Source organism: Serinus canaria, chromosome 1A, assembly GCF_022539315.1.
Source record: "Serinus canaria isolate serCan28SL12 chromosome 1A, serCan2020, whole genome shotgun sequence".
Taxonomy (NCBI): Eukaryota; Metazoa; Chordata; class Aves; order Passeriformes; family Fringillidae; genus Serinus; species Serinus canaria.
The window spans coordinates 39,109,495-39,124,371 of record NC_066314.1 but is presented as its reverse complement, the minus strand read 5'-3'; the positions used below and the strand labels follow the sequence as shown (position 1 = coordinate 39,124,371).

The 14,877-nt window shown below is 37.3% G+C and overlaps 1 protein-coding gene across 3 annotated transcripts in view; it reads right to left on the bottom strand.

Annotated features, from left to right (window-relative positions):
- Positions 1-577: 577 nt before the first annotated feature.
- The window catches only part of METTL25 (methyltransferase like 25), a 45,984-nt gene continuing 31,684 nt past the window's right edge, over positions 578-14,877 (bottom strand). For 2 of the 3 annotated variants that reach the window (XM_050969689.1, XM_030238414.2), the window contains 4 exons: positions 13,976-14,069; positions 3,111-3,185; positions 2,418-2,489; positions 578-849 (listed from right to left, as the gene is read on the bottom strand). In XM_050969689.1, the coding sequence (XP_050825646.1) occupies positions 751-849; positions 2,418-2,489; positions 3,111-3,185; positions 13,976-14,069 (340 nt within the window). In that variant the 3' untranslated portion in view covers positions 578-750. Of the gene's footprint in view, positions 850-2,416; positions 2,490-3,110; positions 3,186-13,975; positions 14,096-14,877 lie in introns of those variants that run through there. The other variant, XR_007776530.1, reaches the window with a different exon arrangement.

Sequence of the window (14,877 nt, the reverse complement as noted above, 5' to 3'; positions counted from 1 at the left end):
GAAGCCTTTAAGCTGTCACCCACACAGAGGAACACCACACCCCATCAGAAGGCTGCGGGCATCTGCCCAAGCAGAGTGACATCACTTCAGAAAGCTGCAAGCATCTGCTCTTCTTGTTCTTTAGCCCAACCTTTTCTACCCTCATGTTGATGCACTGCACCTGTGTGCCCTCTGTTCCCTTTAGTGGCTGGTCACTGCCCCTGGGAGCTCCAGGTCTTCACAGATGTACCCATTGGGGATGAGGCTTGGCCCCAGCCCCACTCCTAAATACCACAAATTGTGTGCCTACAAGCCTCTTGTTTACAGTGCAGGCTTTTTTTCTGTTTATACTCTGCACCATCTGAATCGAGAAAAGAAAAATTGTGCCTAGTCTGAGACTGTGAGACTGCTGATACCAGCCATAGGTAAAAATTGAGGTTATCTTGAGATTAGAAATATGAAGAGAAAGGATACACAAGCATAATACCTTAAAAAGAAGAAACAGAAATGCTATTTTAAATAATAATCACATTTATAATGTAACATTTATAACCAAGTCAGATGTTCAACATTAATAACTGACATAAGGAAGCAATCATATTTATAAAGAAGATATTTATTTCTGAAGATTCAAAGAAGCATTGCACTTTTTTCTTTTGCATCTGAAAAGCAAACATTGTACTTGAGGAACCAATTAAAAATAACAGAATAAAAGGGAGGAAACAGCACTATCAGTTCAGAATTTTCAACCTCTTTGCAATTTGCTTCCATTTAAGAACATGACTGGTGCTTCAGAGCAATAACTGCATAGCATCTCGGGGACTTCACAGGATCAAATAACTTCACAAGTCCAGACCAGGCAATGTTTTCCTGAAAATGACATATGATTGAAGTGCATAAAAATTTGTTTAACTTATGAGCTAAAATATTGTAGGAAGTCCACATTTTGAAATACAAAATTGAAAATAAATAGAATTATCCTAATGTAAAGCAGAAAACCCACTTATATAATAAGAAAATGGGGGTAAGTTTGTTGTGAAAAAAGGACACCCATAACAGGATCAATTTTAAGGTAATTTAATTATTTCTAGTGCTATCAAGTGATAGCTTCCCACCTGCTTCATCAATAAAGCTTTGCTTTTTGGTTGAACCAGGGCAAAGAAATTAAGGATCATGTCATACTCATTTTATGTTGCACATTCTACTACTGCAGCTAATTAACTTTTCAAAGGAATCAGGCTGGCTGGATCTGGTCATCATGCTCCATTTGGCTTTTATAACTTTTATTTTTCTTCCTAAACATTTTGTGAATCATTCAGTACAAGATGAAATCCATGCTTATATTACATTTAGAAAAGGTGAATTAGTGGTATATGCAGCAAGTTTGATCTACCACCTTGGAAATCATACATATTTCTATGCAATTTTTAGCTGGTTGGCTTTTGGGAAAACACATCATTATTTAACTATTTCAAACTGGCTCTCAGTAAAAATACCAGTTAGAACAAAGGCATACATTTACTACAATTCAGTTGTTCCAAGTGCACCGTGACAGAGAATAAAGTGAGTTTTTACTTATGATAAAACAGAGTTGTTAAAATGAAAGGTTTATAGGGGAAAACCACAGCTATTCATATGAATGAGTTTAAACTTTATTTTAAAATTTTCTTTTGACCATGGCCCAGAACAGAAGCTGGAAGATGATACCATTTCCTCCTAGGAAATTATTAGTTGTGTGAAAAATGTTTACTGGTGCAGAAAAAGTATTGCCAGTGCTTTCAAGTTAACCAGGCCAAGCTCCAAATCAGTGGTAGAAGAAACAGTGTAATAATGGAAGTCATTGTGGAGCAAATGTAGTAGCATTTGCTTGTTATATCCCAGATCTATATTTGTAAAATATATCCAGGCTGCATGTTAGTCAAATGTACCTCAGCTGACCCATACAGTTAGAAAAAGTGCACCCTCTCTCATTATTGCTCTTAATTAAGAAACAGTAAAAGAAAGTCATAAACATTTTGGATCTAATTCAAGATTTTTTGAATTATATGTTCCAAAGCACATTAATTGAAAGTTTGAGTATTAACAGCACAATATTTGTTTAGCATTTCCAAAAAATTTAAATTATTAAATATCTCATTACAGTGTATAAAATGAGATTTCATGCATCTTTGATTAATTTATTTTTTACTATCTATTGACTAGTAATTACTATACAATTAAGAGAGCATAAACTTTACTGTTGCTGCTTTGTTGAAAATAAAAACATCTGCTGGGCATATGTGTATACTAAATAGAATGAATGCTTATACTTTTGCAAATATGATGAGAATAATAATTCTGCAACAGAGACTTTTCGTCTGCACAGTAATAAATTGACTGAAATAGTCTCATTTCAGTGATGTAGCCTTTAGGTATCATAAAAGAGAATGCAAAAATACCTGCTCCTTCAGGTAGCAAAGACGATCCAGAAGTATCAAAACTTCTATGCAAGGAGCCAGAACAACCTTCAACTGAAAGAAAGATTAGATGCTATAATCCTTTTGGGAAAGACAGGCAATACACTTCCAAATGGCTACACTTCCTCACAACAATTCCAGGAAGGTCAATCATTTTTTAGGAGTTCTGTTGTATAAATGTCGCCTTGCTAGTTCTCCCTATGGGATGGACATCTTCAAAACAGATTATATTAAAGATCAAAAATACATGGAATGCCATAAAGTCAGGGAAATATGTTATTAGTTGTTTTTCAGACATTGTCCAACAAGAAAATAATATTAAATGTAGCAGAACAATTTTAAAGAGGGAAATAATGAATTTCAATAAAAAGAGTTTTTTATGAAATAACTGCATGGAGACCAGTCTAGATTTAAAAGGAGACTGACATTCCATTTTCCAGTGCAACAGTCCCTCTTGAAAAAGAATCTACCATGTGTGCACATTATTACTTTACTTACACCTAATATAGTTCTGGAATAGGATAGGCTCCAAAGTATGGAAGGGGGAACTGCTTTGTTTTTTGAGATTGCATACCACAGTGTAAGACATCCACCTCCACATAAAACTTAACAGGGCTTTGTTCTAGACTAGCACATATACATGCAAGGTAGTAGTATTATTCCTATAACTTTTACCATATTAAATGCTTCAAGCTCATTCATTCTGTGCTTGTACTTTTCATAGTAATCCATTATACAGCTGTCTGGGAGCTGCAAGGGATTAAAAAAAGAGATATCAGAGTTACTGAAGTTACTTTTTCAAGGGAAATTCAGAATTAAATATTTTCACATGACAAAATGCAATCTGTGTTTTGTTTTTGAAATTAGGACTTTGCTAATCTTTATAATAATTTTCCAACAGCAGTTTCTCAATTCTTATTTAGAGTAACTGTTCTTCACACAGCATTTTCCACTGACATGAAATACTGAGATATATCCATTATTCAGAAAACTCCAGTCATTCTTAAATGAAAATTACACAGTGAAGTGGAGAGTGGCCAGCACTGCTGCTACGACTATAAATGCCATGATTTGAGGCTGAATTTCATACACAGACGGTCCAGAAACTTGACCAAGCCTTTTCAGCCCTTGTTGGCCAGTGCAGCAGAGCAGCTGCTGCAGCTGTGACCATGACAGCTCTTCACAAAGCATGCTCTCTACAGGGCAGCCAGACCACCACATCTCCTGGCTTGTGAAGGTCATGGTGTGTCTGCTCTGCTGACCACAGTCCTGGACACTGAACAACACACTTGAGCTAGCCAAAGAAGTGGGAAGAAGGATTGCAGCATTATTGCTGATGGAGGCTGCTGGGAAGAGCACAGCTGGAAGAGCCTGATGCACTTCTGCAGTACTGGGAGTTTTGCAGCATGGCTGTTCTGTTGTGGCTATGGAATGAGGGAGTCCAGACTTTGCAGCAAAGTAACGGCTCTGACAGACATGGAGATGTGGCACTGAGGGACATGGTTTGGTGGTAGACTTGCAGTGTCGAGTTAATGGTTGGAATTGCTGCTCTTAAAAGTCTTTTTCAGCCTAAATGAGTCCATGACTCTATGACAAAAGACTAAGAAAGCTGAAGTGCTCAATAAATTTTTGCATATTTTGTTAGAAGAAACATCTGAGAGCATGTGGCTAATACAGATGCAAAGAAGTAAAATCTTTGTCTAAAATAGGGAAACAAACCAGGAAACATTTTAAAAAAATATGAAAAATATGTGAGTTTTCAAATCAGGTGAGTATTATAAATTTTATCTTGGGACAGCCCAGAAGGGGCTGAAGTGACCTCAGACCTATTACTCATTGTCACTGAGAAGTTCTCAAAGAGAATATGTCAGACAGATAGCAGATATATGTCTTTTATTACAGAGCAGAAAGTTCAGATCCAATGCACTGAAAAAACCAGAACAAATAAAGAATTTAAAACCACTGAAAGATGAGCAAATGAGTAATAATCAACACAAATTCGTCAAGAATAAATCACAATCAGTCTACTTCACTTGTAATGAGGGTAAAAGGATTCATGACAGACAAAAACAACTGGTTCTCATATATTTTGATTTCAAAAAGATTTTTCATAACATTTCCCCATAATAATTTTATAAGCAAATTTAGCAAACAAGCTTCAGTATAAAGTGCAAAAAAGTCAGCAAGACTGTTTGAATGACCATAACCAGAGAGTGGCTCCTAATGGGTCTTTGAGCAACTGGAACAACCTGCTGACTGGAGGTCCATTACGGAATGCAATATTTTCATTAAGAATTCAGACAATAGAAGAGAAACCACATTAGCTAAGTCTTCAAATGTGCAACAGGAAGACATTGCCAGAACTTAAAATAACTTTCAGAAACTGGAGCATTGTTTAGAGGAGAAGTTTGAAATGCTGTGCAGAAAAGCAGAAGGGACTAGGCTCAGGCAGAAATAATCAGCTGTTCAGGATGGGGAGCACCCAATGACAGTCTAGAAGACAGCAGATCACAAGATGAGAGAGAGTCACAGTTGTGCTACTGCAAAAAAAACCCAACAATCACCATTCTGTGACATGTATGGGAAAGCAGCCTGCAAAGTGCAGGAAGTAATCCTTCAACTCTGGCAGTGGAAAAGCTCTAGCTGGAATACTGCATCCATTTTTGGGCATCAGATTTCAAAGAAAGAAATGAACTGTCTGAAAAAGCCCTGAGAAGGAAAATAGATCAGAGATCTAGAAAACATGACCTATGAAGAAAGACTCAGAGAACTGAACTGATCAGGCTAAATGAGACAAAATTGAGAGTGGGGTTAATAGCAGTTTTTACAGGGCTATCATCAAGAAGTAGGGAACAGTTTGTTCACTGTGGCTGTCATGGATAGGGCAAGAACCAATGGGCTTGAATTGCAGAAAAAAACCCATACCAAGCCAAACAAAAAAAAAACCAAAAAACAAACAAACAAACAAACAAACAAAAAAACCCAAACAAACAAAAACACAACCAAAAAACCCCAAACAAACAAACAAAAACAAAAAACCAACCAACCAACCAAAAAACCCCAAACCAATCAGCCAAAAACTTGAAGAAACATTTTCTCTTAGAGGTTAATTAAGGACTGGCAAGGTTGTCAGTCTCAATCACAAGAAACTTTTAGAATATCATTCCTGACAAATATTATTTTCAGGAATGATGCATAATTCTAACTCTGCTTTAAAACAAGAGATCAGAAAAAAGCTTTTGTAGTATTTCAGTCATATTTTTTTGATTTAGAAAGTACATTTTCCCAACTGCAATGGCAAGGCTGAGTAGCTTATCCAGCAGTACTAATGTGGACTAACAAGATTTTTTTTGGTCTTATTGCTATTTTATTTACTGTGAAGCTGTGCAAATATTTTAGAGTTCTTTTTGTTTTTCTCTTCCCCTCTAAACAGTCAAATCAACTAAAATATGCTGGTCATGAAATAAACAAAATAGTTTATTTAACCTCTGCCCTATAAGCTTTTCATTTCAACTGAGTATTAATAGGGTTTTAGTATAATGGATTTTTTGAAATTACAGGCTATTTGGAATTAAAATACAAAGATCTATATTCAGAAAAATGTGATCTTGAAACCTTTCAGCTTTTGCTTCCTTTATGTTCTCCATTTTTCAAGATGAAGCATTCAAATGAAAAGAAAACAAGATGTGAAATGTTTGGCAAATAGAAAGTAGGTCAAAAATGTCTCTTGCACACTGCTGTACTCAAAAATGTGCTTTTCCATTCCTTCCCTGCCTATCACACATTCTGACTGAACACATCCTGCTGTCATGGATAGACTAGACTATTCCAAACTGGCTCAGATAACAGTTTGGTGAGTGAACCGAATCAACAGCTCAGCTGGAAAAGAGAGAAAGTGTCCATTGAAAAGCATTGGTAGAGAAGGGCATGAAAAGGGTAACTGGTAGTTAGCCATGTGGTCAATTCATAGAAAACAACTAAAATCCAGATAACATTGGCTTTGTCTGAAACTGCACCAGCTTTCCACCTGCCTTCGGTACCTAACACAAACTTCAGCTCTCTTTCCAAGATCAAGTAGGAGTAGTTTACTCTTGGCATTTTTGAAGAAGAATTGTACTTCCACATGCAAAGCAAGCTCATTCAGCCACTGAAGTTGTCCAAGCAACTGTTCTCTGTGTTGTAACTTGCTTGTGTATCCAAAAAAAAATTCTTCATATATATGCACTGAACTTTTTCCTTACATTTTGATGTTGATACTATGAACCTGAAAAAACTCAAATATACATATTCATCTTAATAATGACTCTGCACTCAAAGATCTAGCTTATGCTACTGACACTGAAGTAACCTTAATTTCATTTTAGCCAGTATTTCCTCCATGATACAGCTACCATGTCTCCTGGTCTTTATCAGGTTGTCAACAAAAGGACCTCATCTCTTTGCATTGTGATGGTGGTGCAAGCTTTATTTTGAACTAATTTCTTTGTGGATTGATGTGGTCACTCAAACAGCCAGAACAAGCAAGACGACCTGGCAAGGTCTCCAGTGACCTAGTTATAACAATACCACATAGGTATACCATGTATACCATAAATACCATATGGTGGAGATGGCACTAAACATGAGCCATAGGGCTGACTGGTCTGTTGTGACCACAGTGAGACTGTCACAGAGCTCTGAGAGCCTGGGAGATACCGCACACCTGAGCACACCCACCTTGGACTGCAGTCCCACAGGCATGCTGATAGAGCACAGGCTGAATAGAAAATGTTCAGGCACAAGGTGTGGGGCAATTACTGATAACACACTTCATGTTTCTTCAGAGAGGATTTTTTCAGCACTGTATCCTTTCCTAGACTGAGTATTTTCACTGAATCAAAGTCTCTTTTACTGCCCAATGCTGCACATGTCCTCCAGAGAAGAGACAGCCTAAGGATGCTATTCCACAGTCTGTTAGATGCAATTCCTCTTTGCTCAAAGGGACTGCTTCTTCCTGCACTTACTGCACAATTCCATGTTTCCTCTCTCTACTTGTACCAGCACTACCAGGAACACTAATGAGAGTACAAGAAAACTGTAAGGCAATCCTTCTAGCAGAGCAGTGTCTTAGATCAGTTCAAAACATTTGGGAAAACATACCTAACAGGAAATTTTACTACTTTTCCATGACTAAGGTAGTTAAAAATAATGTAATGTTATATACTGTAAAATAACTGAAAACAGATAATGAAATTACTGAAAGACTTAAGTTTATTTAGAACTTTGTTTAAAATGCATTTCAAATGAATGGAATCTATATTATTTATAATTATACCTAATTGGGATACAAGTCACATCTCTTAGGACTCCTTGTCAGAGTAAAATGCTACAGTGCCATAACTGGGATAATATTTTGTCTAAGTGAAAAACAGTTATGCTTAAAAATAGCATTATATGCTTACACTTTATAGAGTGCTATGCAAGTGTTATCTGAGCCATCATTTACTACTTCCCTAACTAACAAAGAACACAGGAAGTCTGTGAGATGAAATTCCTCCTGTCCAAGAAAACAGTGAAGAAAGTCAACTCTTCAACAATTGCAAAATGCATTAAGTGTGTAAATCCATGCAGTACCTTCATTTTTTGACTGCTTTTACTGTCTCAGTTAATTGCTGTTTCAGGATTCAGGGGAAAGTGGAGAGCATTGTTTTGGCTTTGGCTCCATGTTTGCCCAATGGCTGAACACAATAAAACACACCAAATTACAAATATTCTTAGCAAAGACCAACCAGTTTCAGATATTCACTGTCATTTCAAGATATTCACACTGATACTGGCTGTGGGGTAGACATTAAGATAGTAAGAAATCTTAGGCTAAAAGTCCCTCTCTTCCCCATTTCTTGCAAAAATTCTTGTTAGTTCCAGTTAGTACAGCTGCATATATTCAGGTTAGTTCACGTCTTAAAGTATTACACAATTCCACTACTGACAGTTTCCCAGCCTTAAGTGAGTGGTTTTCCAACACTTTTTAAAGTAAGAGAAAATTAAACCACACAGTAAGCTTCATGTTATCTCCCTTCATTTGCAAACTGCATTTTATGATACTCCACTAGTCACTGCTGAGGACAATTTACAAGTCAAGGACAGTCTGCAGTAAGCTAAGAGTAACCCATCTCCACTTATCAAATGCAAAAAAACCCTGACTTGTCTGATAAAAAAAAAGCAATTAGTGAAAAAAAATTTTGTTTTGCACAAATTCTGATTTCAGTATTGTCTTCCAGCTTTACAACTCAAAATTAAATAGTCTGGAGTTTGCAAAAGCACCAAGTCAATAGATCCCAAAGGCTGTCAGACACATATCCAGGCCTTAGTTTTGTAAGCACTTTCTCCATTTAATCACCTTAAGCTAGCTCCTATGAAAGATCTTTTGCTAATCTACCCCAGGAAGAACAGGACACCAGGAAACCTAAAGAGTTTTGAGTTTTCTTTCTTAAAAACTCTAGAAATACATAAATACTTCCATGAGGACTTTTTGCCTTGGCAATGCTATTTGTAGCACTTATTGCCTTAAGCAGCAATATCAGATCTGTTAATAAAGAGGCTTCATTTTAAATGCATTTGCAAAGCAGCTACAAACAGCTGAAACATGTTTTGAGCTGAAGAGGAAGGAGTTGCTCTTGCTGCTTGAAAGCAAAAAGGCTAACAAGTATCAGAGGGGCCAGCTACTCTGAGAGAGAACAGGGATGAATGCTCCATTCTCCCAAAAGAGAGTTCCCCATTCACATTAATTAGGTAAAATGGTCAACAAAAGGAAAAAGAAATCTTGCCATAGAAAGAATGTCTCCCAAATCTCTATGACCCTTAATGCTCTGTCTGTACAACACAGAGTCTGTAGGAACAGAGTGAATTATGACAAAGAAAACAATCAGGAACAAAATACTGCTTTGGTATGTATCCAATTACTGCAGCCCTGTGCAGGCATCTCTAGGCATGGCTCTCTACAAGCACAAAGGAGCAGCCTCACTTTCACAAGTCCTTGTCCTCATGGGGCACTTCAACCACACCAGTATCTGTTGGAGGTTCAACACAGCAGGGCATAAGCAACCTAGGAGGTTCGTGGAATGCATTGATGAGTACTACCTTCCCATGAGATAGGAGAGCCAATGCTCTCAGTTCTCACCAATAAGGAATGCCTGGTGGGGAATGTGAAGCTCAAGGGGAAGCCCTGACTGCAGTGACCATGAAATAGTGGAATTCAAGGTCCTTGGGGCAGCAAGAAGAGCACACAGCAAACTCATTATCTTGGATTTCAGGAGACCAGACTTCTGGGATCAGCTTGACAGAGTACCATAGCATGAAGCCCTGGAGGGAAAAAAGGCCTATGAAGGCTGGTTAATACTCCAGGCTTAAAGAGGAAGTCAGGCAAAAATGCCATGAGGTCAGCAGGGAGGAACAATGATCTCCTAAACAAATGAAACAACAAAAGGGAAGGCTATCAAGAGTGGAAGCAAGAACAAGCAGCCAGGGAGGAACACAGATATTGTCCAAGCACCCAGGGATCAGGTTAGGAAAGATAAAGTTCTCACAGAATTAAACTTGACTGACATCAAGAGCAACAAGAAAAGCTTCTATAGGTACATGTGTGAACTCTCCAGAACAGGAGACTTGTTGCACAGCTTATGGAGAATGCTGAGATACTCAACAGGTTTTTTTGACTGAGTCTTCACCAGCAAGTGTTTCAGCCACACCATCGAAGCTGCAGAAGGCAAAGGCAATGACTAACTAAATGAAGAACTGCTCACTGTAGGAGAAGATCAGGCTCAAGAACATCTTAGGAGCCTGAAGATGCTCAAGTCCATAGGATCTGATGAGATACGTCTGTAGGTCCTGAAGGAACTGGCAGATGAAGTTGCTAAGCCACTATTCAGCATATTTGAGAATGTCAGCCAAGTAAAGTTCCCATGGAAAAAGGGGAACATAATCCATAACTTATTTTCAAAAAGGAAAAAAAACTGAAGGCCTAGGGAAGTACAGGTCAGTCAGTCTCACCTCGATGCCTAAGATCATGCATTAGATCCTCCTGAAAACTATGCTAAGACACATAGGAAATGAAGAGGGTGATTGGCGACAGTCAACATGGTCATTGATGGCAAACTGTGCCTTCAAAGCTGGTGGCCTTCTATGAAGGAGATACAGCATTGCTTGATAAGGAAAGAGCAACTGACATTATTACCTGGACTTGTGCAAAATATTTCCCATTATCCCACATGACATCCTCGTCTTAAAACTAGAGACCACTCAGTGGGCAAGGAATTCACTGAATGGCCACAGTAAAAGAGTTGTGGCCAGCAGGCTAAGAGTGTTGGGGCTGTGCAGCCTGGAGAAATGAAGGCTCCAAGGAGACCTTAAAGCACCTTCCAGTACCTAAAGGGGGCCAACAAGAGAGGTGGAGAGGGACTATTCACAAAGGCATGTAGTGACAGGACAAGGAGAAATGCCTTTAAAATGAATGAGGAGGTTTAGATTACATAAGGAAGAAATTCTTCACTATGGGGGTGGTGAGACATGGCACAGGTTTGCAGAGAAGCTGTGGATGCCCCATCCCTGGCAATGTTCAAACCAGGCTGGATGGGGCTTTCAGCAATTTGGCCTAGTGGAAGGTGTCCCTGCCCATAGCAGGGGGGGCTGGAACTAGATGATCATTAACATCCCTTCTATGATTTTATGATCCATGGCCCAGAGAGCAATTCCATTAATTCTGAAGCTATAAGCAATATAACCATACCTGTGAAGCAGCATGCTCACACTACAAGACCTTTCCCTGCCCTCACAGAATGAGAATGTTTTGTCAGAAATTCAGTAGTCATGGTTTATACCTCATTTTTACTACTGAGGTGAAGAGATGTGTGAAGGGAATGGTCCTGTACCAAGGCAGAAAAATGGATTTCATTTGCTTTTAGGTGTTTAATTGACAGGCTCTCCCATACTAAAAGAAACACCATGGAGGAATTTTTTTTGGCTCATCTAATAGGAAACTTCAGCCCTTGAACAGTATTCTTAACAATGAATGGTACTAGGTTATTGATAGATGCATTTTTTTTTGGTAGAGAAACTGTTTTACTGTGTTTTTTCACTCTAACTGATTTCTGACTGAGACACTTTTCATAAAGAGTCTAATTCTTGCTTCACATAAGCAAAAACTTCATATCTATTTTACAAAGGAAAGACACAGAGGGATTTCTTCACATGAATTATTGGCAGGATTCTATTGGCAGGATTCAAGAACTTATCTTTACTTAATATCAACAGCCAAAAAAACCTTGGTATTTGGATAATTATACCTGGTGAGTCTCCATCAGTTCAATATTTAGCAAAAGGCACACACTTACAAAAATGAGTATCAAGGCAGGTTACATGTTCTATATACTTGCACTCTTTATCCTGCCTCCACAATTGTCCAAACTGGAAAATGACTAGATTGCTCCAGAGCTACCTTTTGATCAGAAACAGAGGTATTGGTGTGTATAAAGGAAGCAGCTGCGAGGCTTATCATGAACCGTTAAGTTTAGAAGAGTGTTTACATCCCACAGTACAGATTCAGCTTCAGTGATAAAAACCATGCAAGATTTTACCATGACAAGCTACCAAACCCTGGCAAGGACTCCTAGAGACAGTGCCTCTACTCCTCTATTTTCCTTTCCAGTACTTTTATTATCATACAGAGATGAAATTCTGTTTAATATTCTGATAAGCCTAGTAAAAGACTGGAGACTCACAGTTTCTTGACTTCTGTATTTTAGAAAATATCTTTGCACATGTGAAACAGAAACCCATATGGAAACAATTTTTTTCTCATAGTTCTTTGGTTGTATTACACAATGCCACTACGTTTTAGCTGTTTTTTAATATAATCTAAATATATTTATGCATCAAGAAAATTATTGCCTCCCTTTTTTTTGGTGAATGACAAGGACATTTTTGATTATTCTGGAAGTGTGCTTCATGCATGCTTGCTCCCACCTTATATTCTTCCCAATGCATCAGTTTTTGTCCACTGCCAGAGATAAAGTACACATTTGGTCTATGCAGTACAGCTGCTCTTTTGTTCATTTCTAAATAGAGCTAAAAACTCAAATTCCACATAAATTCTCTTTGATTTTGTTGTCTTTCAGAGCAAATGTTTAGGCTTCATCGCATTTCTAGCTATGTAAGTATTTTTTTTTCTGAAGAGAGGCATTTAACACATTCTCCAATATTGTGTAGATACAGTGCTGACTTCACCATGAAAACTGCAGGGTCAGAACCACTGTTAAGGGAGCAGTAACAACTTTCCTCTCAGTAGTATCAAAATAGCACTGGTTTTGTGCTGCTGCAGATTTCAATATAGCTGGGAAATAAAAAATATTATTGTTTACATCAGCATAAAATCCAGTCTTCAGTATGCAGCCAGCTGCACATAAAATAAGGAGAAACATGAGCAAAAGTAAGCATTTATTTGAATCAGGTCTTTAGCAACCACATAAATGTGCAGCTTGAAGTAGTGTTGACAGACATCTTTGTCTCAGGGCAACTTGCATTTGTCCAGACCCTTCTTAGCAAAAGGCAACATATCTAAAATTAGACCTCTTGACACAAACTTTCTATGCTTATTGGTTTTAAAGAAAACAGTGAACAAATCTGCACTAGCAGAGTTCAATCAATGATCTTGTGAACTGATTATTACACAAACAGTGCACTATTGCTTTTGGGTGACTGTGCACACATGAAGAAAGACATAATTTTATTTCTAGATGGGGTGAACACATCCTGTTAGTACCTATTCATACAGAAAAGCAAACAGGTAACTACATTCTCTAGGTTTGATTTGCTAACTACAGAGTTAAATATAATAATTTTAAAATACACCACACCTCAGGCATAAGTCCTTTTCTTAATGCTGTCAGGATGATTCCAATGCCATTTGAATTGACTTGCTTATTTGGTTTTGCCTGTTTCTCCTAGCTCATGCTTTGATGTGCCTGGCAAATTTTAAGTGATTTGACATTTTGACTACAGGTTTTAAACATTACTAGAGACTGCAACAACATTTACCTTAAATATTTTACATGCTTGCCCCTCCCACTTTTCCTTTGATTGTACTTAATTTGTTAATAATCTGTCTAGTACTTTCTAGTGTCTCCTTTGCACAACTTGTTCTCAAAACATGGCTGTGATCTTCACACAATCATATTCCATGCCTAATGCTATGTTGCCATCTGTTGACCAATTGAGCAGTTGTAGGACTAAGAATAAGAGAAGATACTCAAGAACATAAATAAAATCTCAAAATTATTTTAAATCTCTACTTTATATTTACTTCTTTTTCTCTAACAAAGTGATTTCAAATCTTCATCTGTTTCCTTAACATTTACTATTGAAAAGGTATTAAGTCTTCAAATATAATGTTCATACAGCAACATATGACATAAATCAACTCAATTGCTCAAACATTGCATTGTGGTGCTGACTTAAGAAATTATATGGATAAAACAATTTCACATAGTCACTAATTAGGGACTCACCTTTGAATCATCCAGTTCCAGCTTTTTCAGAGACCGTCTGACATAATCTATGAAGGAGGATGATTTGGAGAAGGTTTTTCCAACATGTCGATCACTGCAAGTACAGTACTGAGGTGTAGGCTTTTATATATCCAACAACAGAATTCAGATATTTTTAACAGAAGAAATAAATCAGTTGGATGGCTACTACTGCCAAGTTAGTAACAACTTTCCTTTTTCCCCCTTCCACTTAAAACAATCTAGCTAATACTTGAAGTAACTTCTAGACACAGCAAATGTGTAACTGTATTATGGTTATAATACAGTTATTATTTTACCTAAAATTCTGAGAGAGTTGAAGTTTCTTTTTAATTTCTTCATTAACATTTTTTTTCCTTATATGAATGACAAAATTATTATTTCCAATGACAGACATTTCCTTCTATACTTCTATACTACTTCCATAATCTACCATGATGCTGCTGTAATTTATTTAACAGCAACCACTGAACTGAAAAAATGCCACCTTTGCTTGTTACCTGGTGTTATCCTTTCAATTTTTATTGCACTAAATGATGCCAGAAATCTGTCCTGTTCATAACTCAATAGCTTGCATTTCAAGCCAGATGAAAATGTGTGTTGTTTCAAAAAACATGCTAAAATAATTCACAAAAACATAAAAAACATATAGGAAGAATGAATCCTAGCAGACCACTCATATTTGCTCTCTTCTCTGTGCTTAAAATCTTGGAGAAAAAACACACTAACTTTTTGTGAAGTCAGAATTCACTTTCTTGACTGAGTCTAACATTATTTCTCTCCTAGAGTAGGGGTTAAAGATTCAGGTACAGAATTTTCAGCTACTGAATTACTTAACAAGAAATACACTCTCTCCACACCCTCCCAGTGAAAAACTGAATAGA